Consider the following 23,718-nt stretch of genomic DNA (forward strand, 5'->3'; position numbering starts at 1 on the left):
GTAAGAAGGGCTATATAAATACATTTGATTTGAATCAGCATGGGGCCGAAATAAACGGCTCCTATTTGATGATTTTAATAGTGTAGTGGATCTCTTACTATTTTTCTTATGTTGTACATCTGTTGTATGGTTATTGTTTTTACTGTTGCATCCCTGACTGTGGTACAAAGATATTGATTAATGGATAAACACTGCCTTTTCTGGTGTGAACAGGAAGTATGAGCTGGAAGTTGTGTCAGTATACTTACTTGCACTGTGCATGGTAGTACCTTATGAGGTTCTGGAGCAGGTCAACTCCCTTCTTAGTTTTGATCTCATTCACTTTGATCAGGTACTGTTGGGACATGAAGAAAAATGACGATATTTGGAATGACAGCCTCTTACACAAATCAAAACAATTTTAAAAAATGTACAATCAGAAACCAGTCATCTAAACTTTTCAATTGTATGGCACACAAATCCCAACGTTTTTTTCCCCAATGTTTGAGTGTGCTTGGTGAATTGTAGCGTGTGTGTGTGTATATGTGTGTGTGTGTATGCTCAGGAAGTTGTGGCATGAGTGACTGAGTAAGTGATAAGCAAGAATTGTCTTGTACATTCCTGGGCATCCAGCTGTTGTAGCTGATCACGATGAAAAGGGTGTGGCACCAAGAGAGGTATGAGCGTAGGTGTGGCTGAAGGACAGATTGTCAAATTAACATGAGATTAAAATCAGATAACTTTTCGTAGCAGGTTAGGAGAATTTACGCAGCAGGTTAGGATTAACGTAGCAGGACAGAAAAAATTGCTTAAGGTTTGGAAAAAAGTCTGGGTTGTCAAAAGCTGGATATCTTCAAGCCATGACCGAAGGACACCCCCTTCAGCACCATGGACAGGGCCACAAGCAAAAGGATAAAAGATAATAATAATAATAATAATGTTTCCATTTCAGCATCATGGAGTCATGTGTGCAAACCTCTGCCCACAGAAAACGCCATGCACTCACTGAGCTACAGAAGGATCGTTTCCTGTTCAGCATCAGCGGCACTGGCTGATTCACAGTGGACAGCGGTGCTGGCTGATTCACAGTGGACAGCGGCACTCACTTTAGCACTGCTGAACGCTCATAGGGGTAGAACGGGGAATCTGGATGGATAGAACTGGTTTTAGCATGGAAAATACCTTTAAGGGGTTTCAACCTCTTAAAGTAGTCAACTGGGTGGGACTTCTTATGGGTTAAGTAAGGATCACATAATTTCATCGAGGTCATCAGGAAGAATCAATTAATTATACTCCTGAGCAAACATTCCAGAAAGCAGGTGGCAGTAAATCACCAACACTGGCTCTATACCTCTTCAGATAACACTATCCAGGTGGCAGTAAATCACCAACACTGGCTGTATACCTCTTCAGATAACACTATCCAGGTGGCAGTAAATCACCAACACTGGCTGTAAACCTCTTCAGATAACACTATCCAGGTGGCAGTAAATCACCAACACTGGCTGTATACCTCTTCAGATAACACTATCCAGATGGCAGTAAATCACCAACACTGGCTGTATACCTCTTCAGATAACACTATCCAGATGGCAGTAAATCACCAACACTGGCTGTAAACCTCTTCAGATAACACTATCCAGGTGGCAGTAAATCACCAACACTGGCTGTAAACCTCTTCAGATAACACTATCCAGTCTACTGTTCTAAAGGAGCTCCTTAAACTTGACCCCAAAAAACATCTGGGTCAGATGTTTAGACCCTTTCTTCTTTGAGGTTGCTGCCCCTATTATCACAGAGCCTCTCACATATCTCCTCTCTGGGGAGGTTCCCAGTGCTTGGAAGGCAGCCACCGTGCATCCTTAATTTAAAGGGAGAGATCAAGCCGATTCTAAATGTTATAGGCCAATTTTGATCTTTCCCTGTTTATCAAAAGTGTTGGGAAAAACTTGCTTTCTTGATGTCTGTAGTATTCTCTCTGGTCTGGTATGCAATCTGGTTTCTGCTCAGCTTATCGATGTGTCACTGCAACCTTGAAGGTTTTAAATGATGTCACCATTACCCTTACTTCTAAGCAATGTTGTGCTGCTATCTTTATTGACTTGGCCAAAGCTTTTGATATGGTAGACCATTCCATTCTTGTGGGTAGGTAAGGCGTATTGGTGTCTCTGAGGGGTCTTTGGCCTGGTTTGCTAACAACTCTCTCAAAGAGTGCAGTAAAAAAGTCAGAATATTTGCTGTCTCAGCCACTACCTGTCACCAAGAGAGTACCCCAAGGCTCGATCCCAGGCCCCACACTCTTCTCAATTTACATCAACAACATAGATGAGGCAATAGGAAGCTCTCTCATCCATTTATATGCAGATGATACAGTCTTATACTCAGCTGGCCCCTCCCCGGAATTTGTGTTAAATGCTCTACAACAAAGCTTTCTTAGTGTCCAACAAGCTTTCTCTGCCCTTAATCTTGTTCTGAACACATCCAAAACAAAGGTCATGTGGTTCAGTAAGAAGAATTCCCCCCACTGTGTGATTACTACCTCTGAGGGTTTAAGAGCTTGAGGTAGTCACCTCATACCAGTACTTGGGAGCATGGGTAGACGTTACACTGTCCTTCTCTTAGCACATATACAAGCTGCAGAATTAGATCTAGACTGTGTTTCCTCTATCGTATTCGCTACTCTTTCACTCCAGCTGCCAAAGCTAACCCTGATTCAGATGATCATCCTACCCATGCTAGATTACGGAGACATCATTTATAGTTCTAACAGGTAAGGGTGCTCTCGAGCGGCGAGATGTTCTTTACCATTTTACCATCAGATTTGCCACCAATGCTCCTTATAGGACACATCAATGTACTCTGCAGTGCATTCGGAAAGAATTCAGACGCCTTTCCTTGTTCCACATCTTGTTACAGTACAACCTTATTCTAAAATCGCTAAAATTACATTTTAAACTTACATCAATCTAAACACAATACCTCATAATGACAAAGCAAGATCAGGTTTTTATTTTTTTGTGACAACTGTTTTTTTATTGGGTGACAAGGGCAATACAATCATTAAAAAAAACAATTACACTCAAACATAATTACATCCTGATTGTATGCAGTCTAAGATCATGGTAACCAGAATATGAACCCCATAGGGATGAAGAGCTGACAGCAGTCTAAGATATAGAACCCCATGTCAGAGAGAATATATGACACTGTCCTCAAACTCGTAAACCTCAGGACATCCCATAGGGTGATGAAGAGCTGAAAGCAGTCTAAGATATAAAGAATGAATTCATAAATCCTACCAGACATTGAACCAATCAATAGCCCACGACAGCAAAAATAATTTACCCATGGATATTTCTGCTTTAAATCATTGAGATGAAGAGCTGACAGCAGTCTAAGATATAGAATGAACCCCATAGGGATGAAGAGCTGACAGCAGTCTAAGATATAGAATGAACCCCATAGGGATGAAGAGCTGACAGCAGTCTAAGATATAGAACCCCATAGGGATGAAGAGCTGACAGCAGTCTAAGATATAGAACCCCATAGGGATGAAGAGCTGACAGCAGTCTAAGATATAGGGGGATGAAGAGCTGACAGCAGTCTAAGATATAGAACCCCATAGGGATGAAGGGCTGACAGCAGTCTAAGATATAGAACCCCATAGGGATGAAGAGCTGACAGCAGTCTAAGATATAGAACCCCATAGGGATGAAGAGCTGACAGCAGCCTAAGATATAGAACCCCATAGGGATGAAGAGCTGACAGCAGTCTAAGATATAGAACCCCATAGGGATGAAGAGCTGACAGCAGTCTAAGATATAGAACCCCATAGGGATGAAGGGCTGACAGCAGCCTAAGATATAGAATGAACCCCATAGGGATGAAGAGCTGACAGCAGTCTAAGATATAGAATGAATGATGGCCCTTGAATATGAAAATGAAGACAAAGTACCTGAAAACTAAGAAGACCCTTTGAGTTAAATATCTCCCCTAGATTATTTACCTGTTTTGCCGACCAGGCTCTAGACTCAAAAGGTTTATTACGGGAAGTAATAGCCTTGTTATGCCATAGAGTGGTATGGAGATGTAATTCCCAGTTACAACTTACACTCTTCATCCTTTCGAAAATTCTCTATTGTATTAGAAATAATAGGACCAAATTATAGCATGCATTTCTTATAACAATAAAACATTATCTGAGTGTTTATCCAGAGAAAGAGAGAAGGCTGGACAAAACCCACTTTGGGGAGCCAATTCTTAATCTCCTGATTGATGGCAGAAATGCTGGGTGAGTCTAGACCAATGTCATTGTTAAAGAACCAAATCAGGTTAAAATAGTGCATGCAATGAGTGATATGTATCTGTGATGTATCAGTGTTCAAGTCCTTTGTTATATTACAGAGTTTAGTCCTTTGTTACTCCACGAAAAGGTTGGAGGCCTCACTCCACGAAAAGGTTGGAGGCCTCACTCCACGAAAAGGTTGGAGGCCTCTCCACGAAAAGGTTGGAGGCCTCTCTACGAAAAGGTTGGAGGCCTCTCTACGAAAAGGTTGGAGGCCTCTCTACGAAAAGGTTGGAGGCCTCTCTACGAAAAGGTTGGAGGCCTCTCTACGAAAAGGTTGGAGGCCTCTCTACGAAAAGGTTGTTGTTGCTTGTTGTATAGAAGTGAGTTGCTCGTTGAGAAGATTTTTTGGGGGGTGTAACCTTGTTGCATAGAAGTGAATTGCTAGTTGAGTAGCAATTTATACACATGTGGTTAAAGTAAGCCTTGTAAGCATTCAACAAGCTTTGAATGAACATAAGTTATGGGTAGCCAGGCTCCACAGAAACAATTTGTTCTAGAAGAGGTTTGGGTCCACTGAAATAACAAAGTAACACATCCTAGATCTGAATGAATGAAATATTCTTATTAAATACTTTTTTCTTTACATAGTTGAATGTGCTGACAACAAAAATCACGCAAAAATGATCAATGGAAATCAAATTTATCAACCCATGGAGGTCTGGATTTGGAGTCGCACTCAAAATTAAAGTGGAAAACCACACTACAGGCTGATCCAACTTTGATGTAATGTCCTTAAAACAATTCAAAATTAGGCGCAGTAGTGTGTGTGGCCTCCACGTGCCTGTATGACCTCCCTACAACGCCTGGTCATGCTCCTGATGAGGTGGCAGATGGTCTCCTGAGGGATCTCCTACCAGACCTGGACTAAAGCATCCGCCATCTCCTGGACAGTGTAGTGCAACGTGGCGTTGGTGGATGGAGCAAGACATGATGTCCCAGATCTGGACAGGCGGGCCAGTCCATAGCATCAATGCCTTCCTCTTGCAGGAACTGTGACACACTCCAGCCACATGAGGTCTAGCATTGGATGGTCTCACAAGGGGTCTGAGGATCTCATCTCGGTACCTAATGGCAGTCTGGCTACCTCTGGCGAGCACATGGAGGGCTGTGCGGCCCCCCAAATAAATGCCACCCCACACCATGACTGACCCACCACCAAACCGGTCATGCTGGAGGATGTGGCAGGCAGCAGAACGTTCTCCGGCATCTCCAGATGTGCCGTGTGCCCAGGGTGAACCTGCTTTCATCTGTGAAGAGCACAGGGCGCCAGTGGCGAATTTGCCAATCTTGGTGTTCTCTGGCAAATGCCAAACGTCCTCCACGGTGTTGGGCTGAAAGCACAACCCCCACCTGTGGACGTCGGGCCCTCATACCACCCTCATGGAGTCTGTTTCTGACCGTTTGAGCAGACACATGCACATTTGTGGCCTGCTGGAGGTCATTTTGCAGGGCTCTGGCAGTGCTCCTCCTGCTCCTCCTTGCACAAAGGTGGAGGTAGCGGTCCTGCTGCTGGCTTGTTGCCCTCCTACGGCCTCCTCCACGTCTCCTGATGTACTGGCCTGTCTCCTGGTAGCGCCTCCATCCTGAGCCACTTGTGTGGGTTGCAGACTCCGTCTCATGCTACCACTAGAGTGAAAGCACTGCCAGCATTCAAGTGACCAAACCATCAGACAGGAAGCATAGGAACTGAGAAGTGGTCTGTGTTCACCACCTGCAGAACCACTCCTTTATTGGGGATGTCTTGCTAATTGCCTATAATTTCCACCTGTTGTCTATTCCATTTGCACAACAGCATGTGAAATTTATTGTCAATCAGTGTTGCTTCCTAAGTGGACAGTTTGATTTCACAGAAGTGTGATGGACTTGGAGTTACATTGTGTTGTTTAAGTGTTCCCTTTATTTTTGGAGCTGTGTGTGTGTGTGTGTGTGTGTGTGTGTGTGTGTGTGTGTGTGTGTGTGTGTGTGTGTGTGTGTGTGTGTGTGTGTGTATGTATGTATGTATGTATGTATGTATGTATGTATGTGCAATTAAGGTCACAGTTATGAAAACTTAGGACATTAAAGAGTCCTTTCTACTGACTCTGGAAAAACACCAAAAGAAAGATGCCACGGGTGTATATTGTTATGTATATTATGTCATGTATTATGTACTGTATATTATGTATTGCTATGTATATTATGTATTGCTATGTATATTATATATTGTTATGTATATTATGTACTGTATTATGTACTGTATATTATGTATTGCTATGTATATTATATATTGTTATGTATATTATGTAATGTATTATGTACTGTATATTATGTATTGCTATGTATATTATATATTGTTATGTATATTATGTCATGTATTATGTACTGTATATTATGTATTGCTATGTATATTATGTATTGCTATGTATATTATATATTGTTATGTATATTATGTACTGTATTATGTACTGTATATTATGTATTGCTATGTATATTATATATTGTTATGTATATTATGTCATGTATTATTATGTACTATGTATATTATATATTGTATTGTATTATGTACTGTATATTATGTATTGCTTATATATTATGTATTGCTATGTATATTATATATTGTTATGTATATTATGTCATGTATTATGTACTGTATATTATGTATTGCTATGTATATTATATATTGTTATGTATATTATGTCATGTATTATGTACTATGTATATTATGTATTGCTATGTATATTATATATTGTTATGTATATTATGTCATGTATTATGTACTGTATATTATGTATTGCTATGTATATTATATATTTGTTATGTATATTATGTCATGTATTATGTTGTGCTATGTATATGATGTATAGTATTATCATGTCGTGTATAATATGTGTAATGTATAATGTGTAATGTATAATGTGTAATGTATAATGTGTAATGGGGTGAAATAAATATATAAACATAGACATAGATTATACAACTTTTGTTAAGTGAGAAAACCACTCTGGAAAAGGGTGGAACCGCTCTTCCGGATGTGAACATGAAATTCACTGTCCACAACCATTTCTAAGTAGAAGAGGAGACGCACGTGAAAAAGTCAGACGTGACCCCCACACTGCTTCCCTTTCACACTGAATTGGGCAAGGCAGATCAGGTTTCAAGCAACTGGTCAGCACTGCCTGACTGAGTCAACAGATTCTGACAGCAGTGACGAATGATGTCTTCGGCCGACCAGAACACAGGCTCTAAAAGGAAGTAAAAGACAAAACTTCTGGAGATCACACATAAATCAGCATTTCCAAAACAGTTTGGTTAAAATGGTCAACAACGTTTAAACATCCACAAGACGTGCTTATCAGTGTCGTACAGGTTCCGAGTGAAACCAACGACATTATTCGTTCAGTAGAAGACAAACGTATGTTATTAATTGCAGGATTTCCGGTCACTGGCAACGAGAAAGTAGGAAAAGAAAACTTGGTTTTATGAGAAGTGGCCAGGAGAAGAAGGGTCTGTCTCAGGGAAAACGGAATCAAGACAACAGCCCCAACGACATAATACTTGTGCAGAAATGTAAGAAGCTCTCTCTGGCTCAGCAGCAGAGGATGCTAGATGCTGAGGAGGTAAATTAATAGAATCCCTCTTCTGCCTCATCTCAGCTGGTGTACATATGAAATCGGATGGAAGAAATATTAACATGACGGTTAACAACTTTGCAGTAGAATTTTTAGTGGATACGGGTGCTGAAGTCACTGTATTGCCCATATCTTATGCTAAATATATTCAGTTGAAGTCAGAAGTTTACATACACTTAAGTTGGAGTCATTAAAACTAGTTTACATACACTTAAGTTGGAGTCACTGAAACTCGTTTTTCAACCACTCCACAAATTTCTTGTTAACAAACTATAGTTATGGCAAGTCGGTTAGGACACCTACTTTGTGCATGACAAGTAATTGTTCCAACAATTGTTTACAGACAGATTATTTCACTTATAATTCACTGTATCCCAATTCCATTGGGTCAGAAGTTGACATGCACTAAATTGACTGTGCTTTCAAACAGCTTAGAAAATTGCAGAAAATGACCCACTGGGAATTTTATGAAAGACATAAAAACTGAAATAAATAATTATCTACTATTATTCTGACATTTCACATTCGTAAAATAAAGTGGTGATCCTAACTAACCTAAAACAAGGCCTTTCACAAATCCTGGATTAAATGTCAGGAATTGTGAAAAAAAAAACTGAGATTAAATTAATTTGGCTCAGGTGTAGGTAGACTTCTGACAGAACCGAAACTATAGTTCAGAACCATGCTATTTGGACTACGGAGAAAAATGAGTGTGGCACTTTGGATATGGAATCAGTGTGCTTGACAGCTGTTGCCCCACCTTGCACAAAACAGTATCCCATTAGCAAGGAAGCTATGAACGCTACTAAAGTAGTGATTAAAGATCTATGGGACATGGGTATAGTTGAACAGGAACTATGGACGCTACTAAAGTAATGAGTAAAGATCTATGGGACATGGGTATAGTTGAACAGGAACTATGGACTACTAAAGTAGTGATTAAAGATCTATGGGACATGGGTATAGTTGAACAGGAAGCTATGGACACTACTAAAGTAGTGATTAAAGATCTATGGGACATGGGTATAGTTGAACAGGAAACTATGGACACTACTAAGTAGTGAGTAAAGATCTATGGGACATGGGTATAGTTGAACAGGAGCTATGGACACTACTAAAGTAGTGAGTAAAGATCTATGGGACATGGGTATAGTTGAACAGGAAGCTATGGACACTACTAAAGTAGTGATTAAAGATCTATGGGACATGGGTATAGTTGAACAGGAAGCTATGGACGCTACTAAAGTAGTGAGTAAAGATCTATGGGACATGGGTATAGTTGAACAGAACTATGGACGCTACTAAAGTAATGAGTAAAGATCTATGGGACATGGGTATAGTTGAACAGGAACTATGGACGCTACTAAAGTAGTGATTAAAGATCTATGGGACATGGGTATAGTTGAACAGGAGCTATGGACACTACTAAAGTAGTGATTAAAGATCTATGGGACATGGGTATAGTTGAACAGGAAGCTATGGACACTACTAAAGTAGTGAGTAAAGATCTATGGGACATGGGTATAGTTGAACAGGAAGCTATGGACACTACTAAAGTAGTGAGTAAAGATCTATGGGACATGGGTATAGTTGAACAGGAGCTATGGACACTACTAAAGTAGTGAGTAAAGATCTATGGGACATGGGTATAGTTGAACAGGAAGCTATGAACGCTACTAAAGTAGTGATTAAAGATCTATGGGACATGGGTATAGTTGAACAGGAACTATGGACGCTACTCAAGTAATGAGTAAAGATCTATGGACACTACTAAAGTATTGAGTAGATAACTATTAGACATGACCAGCTCTTCCACACTGGTATCAGTCCCACATAGATAACTATTAGACATGACCAGCTCTTCCACACTGGTATCAGTCCCATAGATAACTAGAATTGTGGAGTTTTGAGTGGGATACAGTGAATTATAAGTGAAATAATCTGTCTGTAAACAATTGTTGGAAGTGGGATACTTGTTATTTGGCCATTGGCCAAGTTGTCCAGCAAGCACTTCTGATTGGTCAACACCAGACTAGGGTGGGGGGTTATAAGTGGCATCCTGTCCTTTGCTCTGGGTGGGAAAGCTGAGGACAGGGGAGACTGAACATCTGACTCCCAGCATAACATCTTGATTTGTCCTCTCTGAATAAACATATTTTTCTTCCCTGATTTCCTTTGGAGTTTGTGTTATTGAAGAATAACATAAATTGCTAACATATTTCAGATTCTTCAAAGTATCCACTCTTTGCCTTGATGACAGCTGTGAACAATCTTGGCATTCTCTCAACCAGCTTTGTGAGGTAGTCACCTGGAATGCAGTTACATTAACAGATGAGCCTTGTTAAAAGTTCATTTGTGGAATGTCTTTCCTTCTTAATGCCTTTGAACCAATCAGTTGTGTTGTGACAAGGTAAGGGTGGTATACAGAAGATAACCCTATTTGGTAAAAGACCAAGTCCATAATATAGTAAGAACACCTCAAATAAGCAAAGAGAACGACAGTCCATCAAATACTTTAAGTCATGAAGGTCAGTCAATTTGGACAATTTCAAGAACTTTGAAAGTTTCTTCAAGAACAGTTGCAAAAACCATCAAGCACTATGATTGATGAAACTGGCTCTCACGAGGACTGCCACAGGAATGGAAGATCCAAAATTACCTCTGCCGCAGAGGATCAGTTTTAGAGTTACCTGCCTCAGAAAATGCAGCCCACATAAATGCTTCAGAGTCAATGTAACAGAAACATCTCAACATCAACTGTTCAGAGGTGTCTTTGTGAGACGCAGAGTAGGTGAACGGATGATCTCTGCATGTGTGGTTCCCACCACATGAAGCATGGAGGAGGAGGAGGTGTGTTGATGTGAGGGTGCTTTGCTCGTGACACTGTCGGTAATTTATTAGAATTCAAAGCACACTTAACCAGCATGGCAACCACAGCATTCTGCAGCGATACACGATCCCACCTGGTTTAGGGGCTATCATTTGTTTTTTAACAGGACAATGACCCAACACACCTCCGGGCTTTGTAAGGGCTATTTGACCAAGAAAGAGAGTGATGGAGTGCTGCATCAGATGACCTGGCCTCCACAATCACCTGACCTCAACCCAATTGAGATGGTTTGGGATGAGTTGGACAGCAGAGTGAAGGAAAAGCAGCCAACAAGTGCTCAGCATATGTGGGAACTTCTTCAAGACTGTTAGAAAAGCATTCCAGGTGAAGCTGGTTGAGAAAGTTCCAAGAATGCGCAAATCTGTCATCAAGACAAAGTGTGGCAACTTTGAAGAACCTCAAATATAAAATATATGTTTTGGTTACTAGATGACTCCATGTGTGTTATTTCATAGTTTTGATGTCTTCACTATTAACAATGTAAAAAATAGTAAACATTGTCATGACTTGCCCTTTTGGGTGAGGATCATAGGTTTAAGATACACCACCCTCCCACTACAGTTTGATGACGGTCGTAAATACCTGCAGAAACTCTCTCCCACACAACGGCAGGGAAGTTAAAGGACTAGATGAAGGACTACACAGGAACATTCAGTCTGTAGCTGTTTAAGTACTGTAGTCTAGTAAACTTGACTGAGTGTGGTGTATTCATTATAACAGAGCTACAACTACGAAAGACCTTGCTCTCTGATGGACAAATCAGAGACATTGTCAAATTACTCCCCAGATGGACCAGTGATTTCAACAGAGAGACAACAAAGACATACACACTATAGTACTGTCGACCCAACCGGTCATGTTGCACAGAGTGGTGTAACTATCTAAGACACTGCATAGCAGTGCAAGCCGTATTGCTACAGATGCTGGATCAATACCCGTGCTGCCCTCGACTGGGAGACCCATGAGATGATTGTAGGATTTTGCTTTCTCTCCCTCTAAAAACAGAAAGAATTCTAAGTAACAAACTGGCTTTATTTACAAATTAGTAACAATGTCTCACCCCATGTTCAAGAATGGCTTTCTCCTCGCTCATTTCACTTAATTTGAAAACTAAAATCATCTCCAAAATATTGTTATTTTTTAAACAAAGCGATTATTATTATAAATACATTTATAGAATTTATAATTATATAAAAGCGTGTTGGATATTCTCACAAATATATTATTAACCCTGTTATTAGCAGGACAATACATATCGGTCATATTGGTAATGGCTCCCGAGTGGCGCACAATGGGATTGCCTTGCAGTTCTCCAACTGTATCCACTGAAAGTGCGCCAGGTTCAAGGCACGAGGGATGGGCCGCAGAGCCGCGCAAAGAAGACCGACCTAAGACCATGGGGAAGGGAGGAGGAGGAAGGGGAAGGGGGATGGACCCCCTCCACGCCACACTTTAAGGGGCTTTGCACTAATGATGGCGCTGACTAGGGAAACGTTCCCACTGTTCTGTTCTTAGTGCCAGTCTGCACGTTCAAACTAAAACAATGTAACTAACAATGGCATCTTTATGCTTTCGTTAATAAAATACTGATAAAAATACTCAATGTTTATTTAGTTATGGATCCATAACGAATTACTATGGGAATAAATATCACTGAATTACAGAAATATCCTCCATATGTAATTATTGAGAGTCACGTCATATTTTCTGATATACTGTAGGCGACACGAGTCTCACTAGTGTTGAGTAATGTGATGTTAAAAGTGGTGTAGGTTTTATTTATTTAAAGAGCATATTGAAGTTAGAAGCAATAGGATTTGAAGGAATAGACTACAACTATTTTAGCACCGTTTTGTGCTGCTCTGAGACAAGCATGGGGACTGGCTTTAATAAATCAATGAGATTTTTATTTTCACTGAATCTCTGTTTGGCTATTCGTTGGACTAGAATTAGAAAATTAGGGTGTAGAAATGGTATGCTCTTAGTACAACCTTTATTAAACTAGGCAAGTCAGTTAAGAACAAATTCTTACTTACAATGGCCAGCCTACTCCTTCCTCCCCATCGGGGAATTGAACCCCGGTCTCCCGCGCGACACAGGGATTCTTTATAACACACTACTGTATTCCCGACCGTCAAATTGTACACTGCCATACTTTCCGTTCCATCCTAACGGAAACCCAGAGGGTTTTTCGTTTTTCTTAGAGTAGAAACACCATTACTATTAATTAATTAAGCAAGTACCAGTCAAAAGTTTGGACACACTCATTCCAGGGTTTTTCTTTACATTTACTATTTTCTTCATTGTAGAATAATAGTGAAGACATCACAACTATGAAATAATACACATGGAATCAGTTAAGGACACATTCTTATTTACAAGGACAGCCTACTCCTTCCCGCCCGTCGGGGAATTGAACCCCGGTCTCCCGTGTGCCTGCATTCTCTAGTACAGCCACTATTGAAGGCTACCAAATGCCAAGTGTGTTTGTTGTCCGTAACTTATGCCTGCCCATATCCTAACCTCACCGCCACCATGGGGCACTCTGTTCACAATGTTGACAGCAAACCGCTCACCCAAGACATCATACAAGCTGTCTGCCATCTGCCCAGTACAGTTGAAACCGGGATTCACTCTTCTCCAGCGTACCAATGGCAATCAAAGGTGAGCATTTGCCAACTGAAGTCGGTTACGACGCCAAACTGCAGTCAGTTCGAGAACCTGGTCAAGACCCACAGTGTTGTTGTCTAGTTAAATAAAGGTTAAATAAAAAACTATTAAAAATGAGAAATTCTGACAGTTTGCCAACTGTGCGGGTGGCTGGTCTCAGATTATTATTATACCTTTGTTTCAACAAGGAACACAGAAAGAGATCAAGGTCTCGTTTACAGCTGGGCCCTGCATGTACATGTTTACACAGACAGTTTAGGTACAATAATGATTCAAAAACTAAACAAGAAACAAAACCATCACAGATAATACAACAAAAACGAAAAAATACAGATGAAGAATTTGTGCATTCAAATTGCCATCAATAAAATGCAATTGTGCTCGTTGTCCATATCTAATGCCTGCCCATACCATAACCCCACCGCCATCATTGGGCACTCTGTTCACAACGTTGACATAAGCAAACCGCTCGCTCACACAATGAATGTGGGCTGAATGTACTGCCAAATTCTCTGAAATGACATTGGGAGGCGGCTTATGGTAGAGAAATGAACATTCAATTCTCTGGCAACAGCTCTGGTGGACATTCCTGCAGTCAGCCTGCCAATTGCACCCTCCCTCAAAACTTGAGACAGCTGTGGTATTGTGTTGTGTGACAAAACTGCACGTTTTAGAGTGGCATTTTATTCTCCAGAGCACAAGACACATCTGTGTAATAATCATGCTGTTTAATCAGCTTCTTGATATGCCACAGCTCTCAGGTGGATGGATTATATTGGCAAAGGAGAAATGCTCACTTACAGCGATGTAAACACATTTGTGCACAACATTAGAGAGAAATAAGCTTTTCTTTGCATATGGAAAACACATGTTGCGTTTATATTTTTGTTCAGTCACAGAGAGTGGAGGAAGAGCGAGAAGCTAAAGCAGAGCATGAGAGAGAAAGTACGTGCGCATACTATCCCATCCACACGCAAGCACACAAACTCACTGACCTCGCACATCTGTAACTGGAAGAGACGTCGCTCCTTCTCCATCTCCTCTGCAATCTCAGCTCCGGTAATCTCAGTCCGAATCATCCCATGTTGTTTAGCATGCTCCCTCTTCTCTTTCTCAATTTTGGTGCTGGGGGGGAAAAAAATCCAGAATTCCACTCAAGGTTAGGATCACATTCAAAATACAGTCACAGAGAATACAATACGAAAAATGTAAGTTGACTTACACAAGCATATGCACGCACACAAATGTGCAGTAAAGCAAACTTACAACTTAGCCTCATAGTCCTTCCATGCCTTGTCAAACGGCTTCTTTATGTCCTGAAGATTAACGAGGAAAGAAGCCAATCAAATCATTGCAAATAAATCAATATTAGCATTTTTCTCAATCATGTACAACGACTCTTTTGGAGCTGTGGTCAATCGTACCTATAGAACAAGGTTCTTCCACCTTTTCTAGCATGAGAGCTTTTTACAAAATATATAAACATATCGTGAGCTACAAATTGTTTGGGTAACACTTTTTGGTAGCTCATATAACATGGTCATGACACTGTCATGACACATATTTAGACCTGTTGTGACATATATTGCGTTATTTTATGGCTGGTTATGACACCTGTGTCAAAACCCACAAAACCGACCACACAAAGCAAAACATGTCATTACACCATAGTGTCAACAATATGTTTATGAACACACAATATATGTCTCAAAATATGTAAATGACAGTGTTATGACATATTATGACATGGTTATGATCGTGTAGTAATGTGTTATGACGCTGTGTGTCAAGTAAAGTGTAACCCATTTTTATAGCTTTCATATTGGCACATCCTCTACCCTGAAACTCTTCCCTGGGTTATTGGTGTACAAGATATGTATTTTCTGTCGACACACCTGGTCAAATACCAACTCTGTCGACACACCTGGTCAAATACCAACTCTGTCGACACACCTGGTCAAATACCAACTCTGTCGACACACCTGGTCAAATACCAACTCTGTCGACACACCTGGCCAAATACCAACTCTGTCGACACACCTGGCCAAATACCAACTCTGTCGACACACCTGGTCAAATACCAACTCTGTCGACACACCTGGTCAAATAGCAACTCTGTCGACACACCTGGTCAAATAGCAACTCTGTCGACACACCTGGTCAAATAGCAACTCTGTCGACACACCTGGTCAAATACCAACTCTGTCGACACACCTGGTCAAATACCAACTCTGTCGACACACTTGGTCAAATACCAACTCTGTCAACACACCTGGTCAAATACCAACTCTGTCGACACACCTGGTCAAATACCAACTCTGTCGACACACTTGGTCAAATACCAACTCTGTCGACACACCTGGTCAAATACCAACTCTCTCAACATACCTGGTCAAATACCAACTCTGTCGACACACTTGGTCAAATACCAACTCTGTCGACACACCTGGTCAAATACCAACTCTCTCAACATACCTGGTCAAATACCAACTCTGTCGACATACCTGGTCAAATACCAACTCTGTCAACATACCTGGTCAAATACCAACTCTGTCAACATACCTGGTTAAATACCAACTCTGTCAACATACCTGGTCAAATACCAACTCTGTCGACACACTTGGTCAAATACCAACTCTGTCGACACACCTGGTCAAATACCAACTCTCTCAACATACCTGGTCAAATACCAACTCTGTCGACATACCTGGTCAAATACCAACTCTGTCAACATACCTGGTCAAATACCAACTCTGTCAACATACCTGGTTAAATACCAACTCTGTCAACATACCTGGTCAAATACCAACTCTGTCGACACACTTGGTCAAATACCAACTCTCTCGACACACCTGGTCAAATACCAACTCTGTCGACACACCTGGTCAAATACCAACTCTGTCGACACACCTGGTCAAATACCAACTCTGTCGACACACCTGGTCAAATACCAACTCTGTCGACACACCTGGTCAAATACCAACTCTGTCGACACACCTGGTCAAATACCAACTCTGTCGACACACCTGGTCAAATACCAACTCTGTCGACACACCTGGTCAAATACCAACTCTGTCGACACACCTGGTCAAATACCAACTCTGTCGACACACCTGGTCAAATACCAACTCTGTCGACACACCTGGTCAAATACCAACTCTGTCGACACACCTGGTCAAATACCAACTCTGTCGACACACCTGGTCAAATACCAACTCTGTCGACACACCTGGTCAAATACCAACTCTGTCGACACACCTGGTCAAATACCAACTCTGTCGACACACCTGGTCAAATAGCAACTCTGTCGACACACCTGGTCAAATACCAACTCTGTCGACACACCTGGTCAAATACCAACTCTGTCAACATACCTTTTCAAATACCAACTTTGAGACCACAATTCTGTTTTCTCCGTTTTGTATTTCCTGGTTTTGCATCTTTCTTTTTTAAATCCTCGATATTACAATTATTCATAGAGAAACAACATCCAGGGGCAGGGGGAGGACATGTGTTGGTCTAGCAATGTTTCTGTTGTTAGGCCTACTGCTGCAGCACGTCGTGGCACAGTTGGTAAAACAATGACCACCCAATTGATACAAATAATAATTATACAGTTCTTTCAAGAAAGACTACCAGTTAACATTTCATGCTCATAATGGCTGGAACAGAGCGAATGGAATCAAACCAGTGGAGGCTGCTGAGGGGAGTGCGGATCATAATAATAGCTGGAACGGAGCGAATGGAATGGAATGAAACCAGTGGAGGCTGCTGAGGGGAGAGCGGCTCGTAATAATAGCTGGAACGGAGCGAATGGAATCAAACCAGTGGAGGCTGGTGAGGGGAGAACGGCTCGTAATAATAGCTGGAACGGAGCGAATGGAATGGAATCAAACCAGTGGAGGCTGCTGAGGGGAGAACGGCTCATAATAATAGCTGGAACGGAGCGAATGGAATGGAATCAAACCAGTGGAGGCTGGTGAGGGGAGAACGGCTCATAATAATAGCTGGAACGGAGCGAATGGAATCAAACCAGTGGAGGCTGCTGAGGGAGAACGGCTCATAATAATAGCTGGAACGGAGCGAATGGAATGGAATCAAACCAGTGGAGGCTGCTGAGGGAGAACGGCTCATAATAATAGCTGGAACGGAGCGAATGGAATGGAATCAAACCAGTGGAGGCTGGTGAGGGGAGAACGGCTCATAATAATAGCTGGAACAGAGCGAATGGAATGGAATCAAACCAGTGGAGGCTGGTCAGGGAGAACGGCTCATAATAATAGCTGGAACGGAGCGAATGGAATGGAATCAAACCAGTGGAGGCTGGTGAGGGGAGAACAGCTCATAATAATAGCTGGAACTGAGCGAATGGAATGGAATCAAACCAGTGGAGGCTGCTGAGGGAGAACGGCTCATAATAATAGCTGGAACGGAGCGAATGGAATCAAACCAGTGGAGGCTGGTGAGGGGAGAGCGGCTCATAATAATAGCTGGAACGGAGCGAATGGAATGGAATCAAACCAGTGGAGGCTGCTGAGGGGAGAACGGCTCATAATAATAGCTGGAACGGAGCGAATGGAATCAAACCAGTGGAGGCTGGTGAGGGAGAACGGCTCATAATAATAGCTGGAACAGAGCGAATGGAATGGAATCAAACCAGTGGAGGCTGGTCAGGGGAGAGTGCGGCTCATAATAATAGCTGGAACGGAGCGAATGGAATGGAATCAAACCAGTGGAGGCTGCTGAGGGGAGAACGGCTCATAATAATAGCTGGAACGGAGCGAATGGAATCAAACCAGTGGAGGCTGGTGAGGGGAGAGCGGATCATAATAATAGCTGGAACGGAGCGAATGGAATGGAATGAAACCAGTGGAGGCTGCTGAGGGGAGAACGGCTCATAATAATAGCTGGAACGGAGCGAATGGAATCAAGGGGTAGAGGATATGCCAATCAATAGGCCCAAACAGTCCTCAATGACAACAAAATCATAAACACGAGAGTAGGGCGAGCTCATAAGTTCTTCGTTTTGGGGTCATATTCAGGTAAAACAATTTGGCTAATCTATACGTACATATTTCCAAGTCCTATTCTTGAAGACCAAGAAGTATAACATTTATTGGACTGACTCGATTTCTGATAGACTTTGGTTTGATGTGAAGATTTAATTTAACCATATTATATGAAGTAGAAAGCGATGGGTTAGAAGAAGCCTACATAACCAACCAATAAAGGAACATTTTACATCCACATATGGCCAGATATACAAACTTTAACATTGATTTATCCTGCAAAAGATGTCAATTGGTAAAATACCAATTGGCCGCCCGGCTAAACTGAGCAATCGAGGGAGAAGGGCCTTGGTCAGGGAAGTGACCAAGAACCCGATGGTCACTCTGACAGAGCTCTAGTTCTTCTGTGCAGATGAGATAATCTTCCTGAAGGACAACCATCTCTGCAGCACTCCACCAAATCAGGTCTTTATGGTAGAGTGGCCAGACGGAAGCCACTCCTCAGTAAAAGGCACATGACAGCCCAATTGGAGTTTGCCAAGATTGAACTCAAGATTGAACTCTTTGGCCTGAATGCCGACAGTCACTTCTGGAGGAAATCTGGAACCATGCCTAAAATGAAGCATGGTGGGGGCAGCATTATGCTGTGGGGATGTTTTTCAGCAGCAGGGACTGGGAGACTAGTCAGGATTGAGGGAAAGATGAACGAAGCAAAGTCAGAGAGATCCTTGATAAAAACCTGCTCCAGAGCACTCAGGACCTCAGACTGGGGGCGAAGGTTCACCTTCCAACGGACAACAACCCTAAGCATACAGCCAAGTCTCTGAATGTTCTTGAGTGGCTCAGCCAGAGCCTGGACTTGAACCGGATTGAATATCTGGAGAGACCTGAAAATAGCTGTGTAGTGACCTTCCCCATCCAACCTGACAGAGTTTGAGAGGATCTGCAGAGAAGAATGCGAGAAACTCCCCATAATCAGGTGTGCAAAGCTGGAATTTGCCAGTTTTACGGTATCTTTTAGTTTTGATGAATGTATTTTCTGTTTTGAGACAAGACATTTCTGTGTACACAAGACATTTCTGTGTACACAAGACATTTCTGTGTACACAAGACATTTCTGTGTCTTGTGTACACGGATTTAAGATGGCACCGGAGAAGGCGGCAGAATTTTTATGTGCCCCCAACCGATTGTATTTTTTTGTTTGTTTATTAGTGTTGTTTGTAACTATTGTTTTACATAAATGTTGCCGCTTTATGATCAAAAATAACTTCTGGACATCATGACTGCGATTACTCACCACAGACTGGCAGAATACTTTTTCTCCTTTAAGGATACTGTTGAGGCCTACGCGAACGATATACTGCTTTCTCGGAAACAGGCCCTGATCCCTGTTATTTGCGTGATGAGGAGGCGCAGAAAAAGGGACCGGAGGGCGGGGCTGTCTTCTGAGATTTCGTAGGCGATCAAATAAACCCCCGCTTCCTTCCATTCTGCTAGCAAATGGGCAATCTTTGGACAATAAAACTGATGACCTACGCGTAAGATTAAACTACCGACGGGACATTCACAACTGTAATATCTTATGCTTCACGGAGTCGTGGTTGAATGACAACACTATCAACATACAGCTGGCTATAAGCTGCACTGGCAGGATAGAATAGCAGCATCTGGTAAGACATGGGGCAGCGGACTATGTATTTTTGTAAATAACAGCTGGTGCACGATATCTAAGGAAGTCTCGAGCTATTGCTCACCTGAGGTAGAGTATCTCATGATAAACTGTAGACCACACTACCTACTTAGAGAGTTTTGATCTGTATTTTTCATAGCTGTTTTACATACCAACACAGTCAGAGGCTGGCACTAAGATAGCATTGAATGAGCTGTATTCCGCTATAAGCAAACAAGAAAATGCTCACAAACCTCAACAAGAAGCCATGGATTACAGGCAACATTCGCACTGAGCTAAGGGCTCGAGCAGCCGCTTTCAAGGAGTGGGACTCTAACCCGGAAGCTTATAAGATATCCCGCTATACCACCGATGAACAATCAAACAGTCAGAGCTTCAATAAAGTACTTAGATTGAATTGTACTACACCGGCTCTGACGCACGTTGGATGTGGCAGGGCTTGAAAACCATTATAGACTACAAAAGGGAAGCACAGCCGAGAGCTGCCCAGTGACATGAGCCTACCAGACGAGCTAAACTACTTCTATGCTCACTTCCAGACAAATTACACTGGAATATGCATGAGAGCACCAGCTATTCTGGAAGATTGTGTGATCACGCTCTCCACATCCGATGTGGGTAAGACCTTTAAACAGGTCAACATTCGCAAAGTCCTGCAGGGCCAGACGGATTATCAGGATGTGTACTGCGAGCATGTGCTAACCAACTGGCAAGTGTCTTCACTGACATGTTCAACCTCTGTCCAAGGCTGTAATACCAACATGTTTCAAGCAGACCACCATAGTCCCTGTGCCCAAGAACAATAAAGTAACCTGCCTAAATGACTACCGACCCGTAGCACTCACGTCTGTAGCCATGAAGTGCTTTGAAAGGCTGGTCATGGCTCACATCAACACCATTATCCAAGAAACCCTAGACCCACTCCAATTTGCATACCACCCCAAAAGATCGACAGATGATGCAATCTCTATTGCACTCTGCAATGCACTTACCCACATGGACAAAAGGAACACTTATGTGAGAATGCTTTTCATTGACTACAGCTCAGCGTTCAACACCATAGTGCCCTCAAAGCTCATCAATAAGCTAAGGACCCTGGCACTAAACAACTGCAACTGGATCCTGGACTTCCTGACGGGCCACCCCCAGGTGGTAAGGGTAGGTAACAACACATCTGCCACGCTGATCCTCAACACAGGGGCCCCTCAGGCGTGTGTGCGCAGTCCTGTTCACTCATGACTGCATGGCCAGGCACGACTCCAACACCATCATTAAGTTTGCCAATGAAAACGAGACAGCCTATAGGGAGGAGGTCAGAGACCTGACAGTGTGGTACCAGGATGACAACCTCTCCCACAACGTGATCAAGACAAAAGAGATGATTGTGGACTGCAGGAAGAAGAGGACCAAGCACGCCCCCATTCTCATCGACGGGGCTGCAGTAGAGCAGGTTGAGAGCTTCATGTTCCTTGGTGTCCACATCACTAACAAACTAACATGGTCCATGCACACCAAGACAGCCGTGAAGAGGGCACGACAAAACCTATTCCCCCTCAGGAGACTGAAAAGATTTGGGATGGGTCCTCAGATCCTCAAAAGGTTCAACAGCTGCACCATCTAGAGCATCTGGTTGCATCACTGCCTGGTATGGCAACTGCTCGGCCTCCGACCGCAAGGCACTACAGTGGGTAGTGTGATCGGCCCAGTACATCACTGGGGCCAAGCTTCCTGCCATCCAGGACCCCTATACCAGGCGGTGTCAGAGGAAGGCCCTAAACATTGTCAAAGATTCCAGCCACCCTAGTCATAGACTGTTCTCTCTGCTACCGCACGGCAAGCAGTACCGGAGTGCCAAGTCTAGGTCCAAGAGGCTTCTAAACAGCTTCTACCCCCAAGCCATAAGACTCCTGAACACCTGATCAAATGGCTACGAAGACTATTTGCATTTTCCCCCCCATTTACACCGCTGCTACTCTCTGTCATCTCACTTTAATAACTCTACCTACATGTACATATTACCTCAACTAACCAGTACCACCGCACATTGACTCTGTACCGGTAGCCCCCTGTATATAGATAGTCCCGCTATTATTATTTTACTGCTGCTCTTTAATTACTTGTTACTTTTATTTCTTATTCTTATCCATATGTTTGTTAAACTGCATTGTCGGTTAGGGGCTCGTAAGTAAGCATTTCACTGTAAGGTTGTATTCGGTGTATGTGACTAATACAATTTGATTTTATGTACACTCGTGCATTAACAAGAAAAAAGGCCCAGCAGAATTTTGGGGATGACATCAGGAAATGGCAGTCAAAAATAGGACATATTAAATATTATTATATATTATAATATATATATATATATATTATTATACATGTGTATTAAAGGAAAGCCAGAGTGAAAAACCCACTGACTAGTACTTCTGACATTTACTATGTAGATTTTCAGATTTAGGTTTCATAATGTTATGGGTCAGTAAATCTTTGCAAAGAGACGGCCTCTTATTAACTTGGCAGGACGTGATGAGGTCGTGGATTCTATCCAATACAGCAACAACTTACCCCCTTAACTCCTTTGAGGTCCCCTTTGAGAAGAGAGTCCAGGGTGAAGATCACATTATGGCTCAAGCTCTGGAGCTGTGGATGAGACAGAGGATGGTTCATTCTTTTATTTCGATGGGAATTTGGCAGCTCTAATCACAGTACTTGAATTTGAGGTGTCATGCACAGAGCCAGTGAATGACATAACCAATACACACATTTATCTTTGTGGTTCTTCGATTTTGCCTGGCTCAATTGACCCGACGCTAAGATCTGCCCCAGAATTTTGGCCAACCAATCGCAGTGCTCCAATGGATAGCAACTGTGGTCGACTCAGAAGTCTCGGACAAGATCACGTTTGAAACACATGAAAGCCATTGAGGGCATTACAAAATAGTTTTGATACAAAAACAAATTGTTTAAATGGCTAAATAATTGAATAGGGCACCAGGGTTATTTGCTACTGTGATTCCTGAAATGCAGAGCCTGTTGTATTAAAAACACAGTTTGAGACCATTGTGAGGGGATTTCGCATGTGGTAAGAATGTGGCTTCCAGGGAAAATGTTGTCAGAGGTTGCAACAGTAACCAAGGGTGTAGGGCTTAGCGAAGGATCAATTGGTAAGAGAATGGCACCAGCAACACAGAGGTCATGGATTTAATTCCAAAAGGAATCATCACAGACATCCTAGAAATGTTTTCACCGTTTTGGACAAAAGCACCTGCAAAGTGGCATATTTTAATTATATTGCCAGGCTTGCATTTGATCTGCCACTTGGAAGTTTACAAACACCTTAGCCAAATACATTTCACTATGACAATTCCTGACATTTAATCCAAATAAAAAATAAAGAAATAAAAATCCCTGTTTTAGGTAAGTTAGGATCACCACTCAATTTTAAGAATGTGAAATGTCAGAATAATAGAATAATAGTAGAGAGAATGATTTCAGATTTTATTTCTTTCATCACATTCCCAGTGGG

The 23,718-nt window shown here is 42.1% G+C and overlaps 1 protein-coding gene across 3 annotated transcripts in view; it reads right to left on the reverse strand.

The window, feature by feature from the left end:
- The window catches only part of LOC118401640 (arf-GAP with SH3 domain, ANK repeat and PH domain-containing protein 1-like), a 171,485-nt gene that overhangs the window by 92,823 nt on the left and 54,944 nt on the right, over nt 1-23,718 (reverse strand). For 2 of the 3 annotated variants that reach the window (XM_052477345.1, XM_052477344.1), the window contains exons 4-7: nt 22,758-22,832; nt 14,762-14,811; nt 14,491-14,620; nt 249-334 (exon numbers count right to left, since the gene is read on the reverse strand). In XM_052477345.1, the coding sequence (XP_052333305.1) occupies nt 249-334; nt 14,491-14,620; nt 14,762-14,811; nt 22,758-22,832 (341 nt within the window). The remainder of the gene's footprint in view (nt 1-248; nt 335-14,490; nt 14,621-14,761; nt 14,812-22,757; nt 22,833-23,718) is intronic. The other variant, XM_052477346.1, reaches the window with a different exon arrangement.

The sequence above is a fragment of the Oncorhynchus keta genome, chromosome 23 (assembly GCF_023373465.1).
Source record: "Oncorhynchus keta strain PuntledgeMale-10-30-2019 chromosome 23, Oket_V2, whole genome shotgun sequence".
NCBI lineage: Eukaryota > Metazoa > Chordata > Actinopteri > Salmoniformes > Salmonidae > Oncorhynchus > Oncorhynchus keta.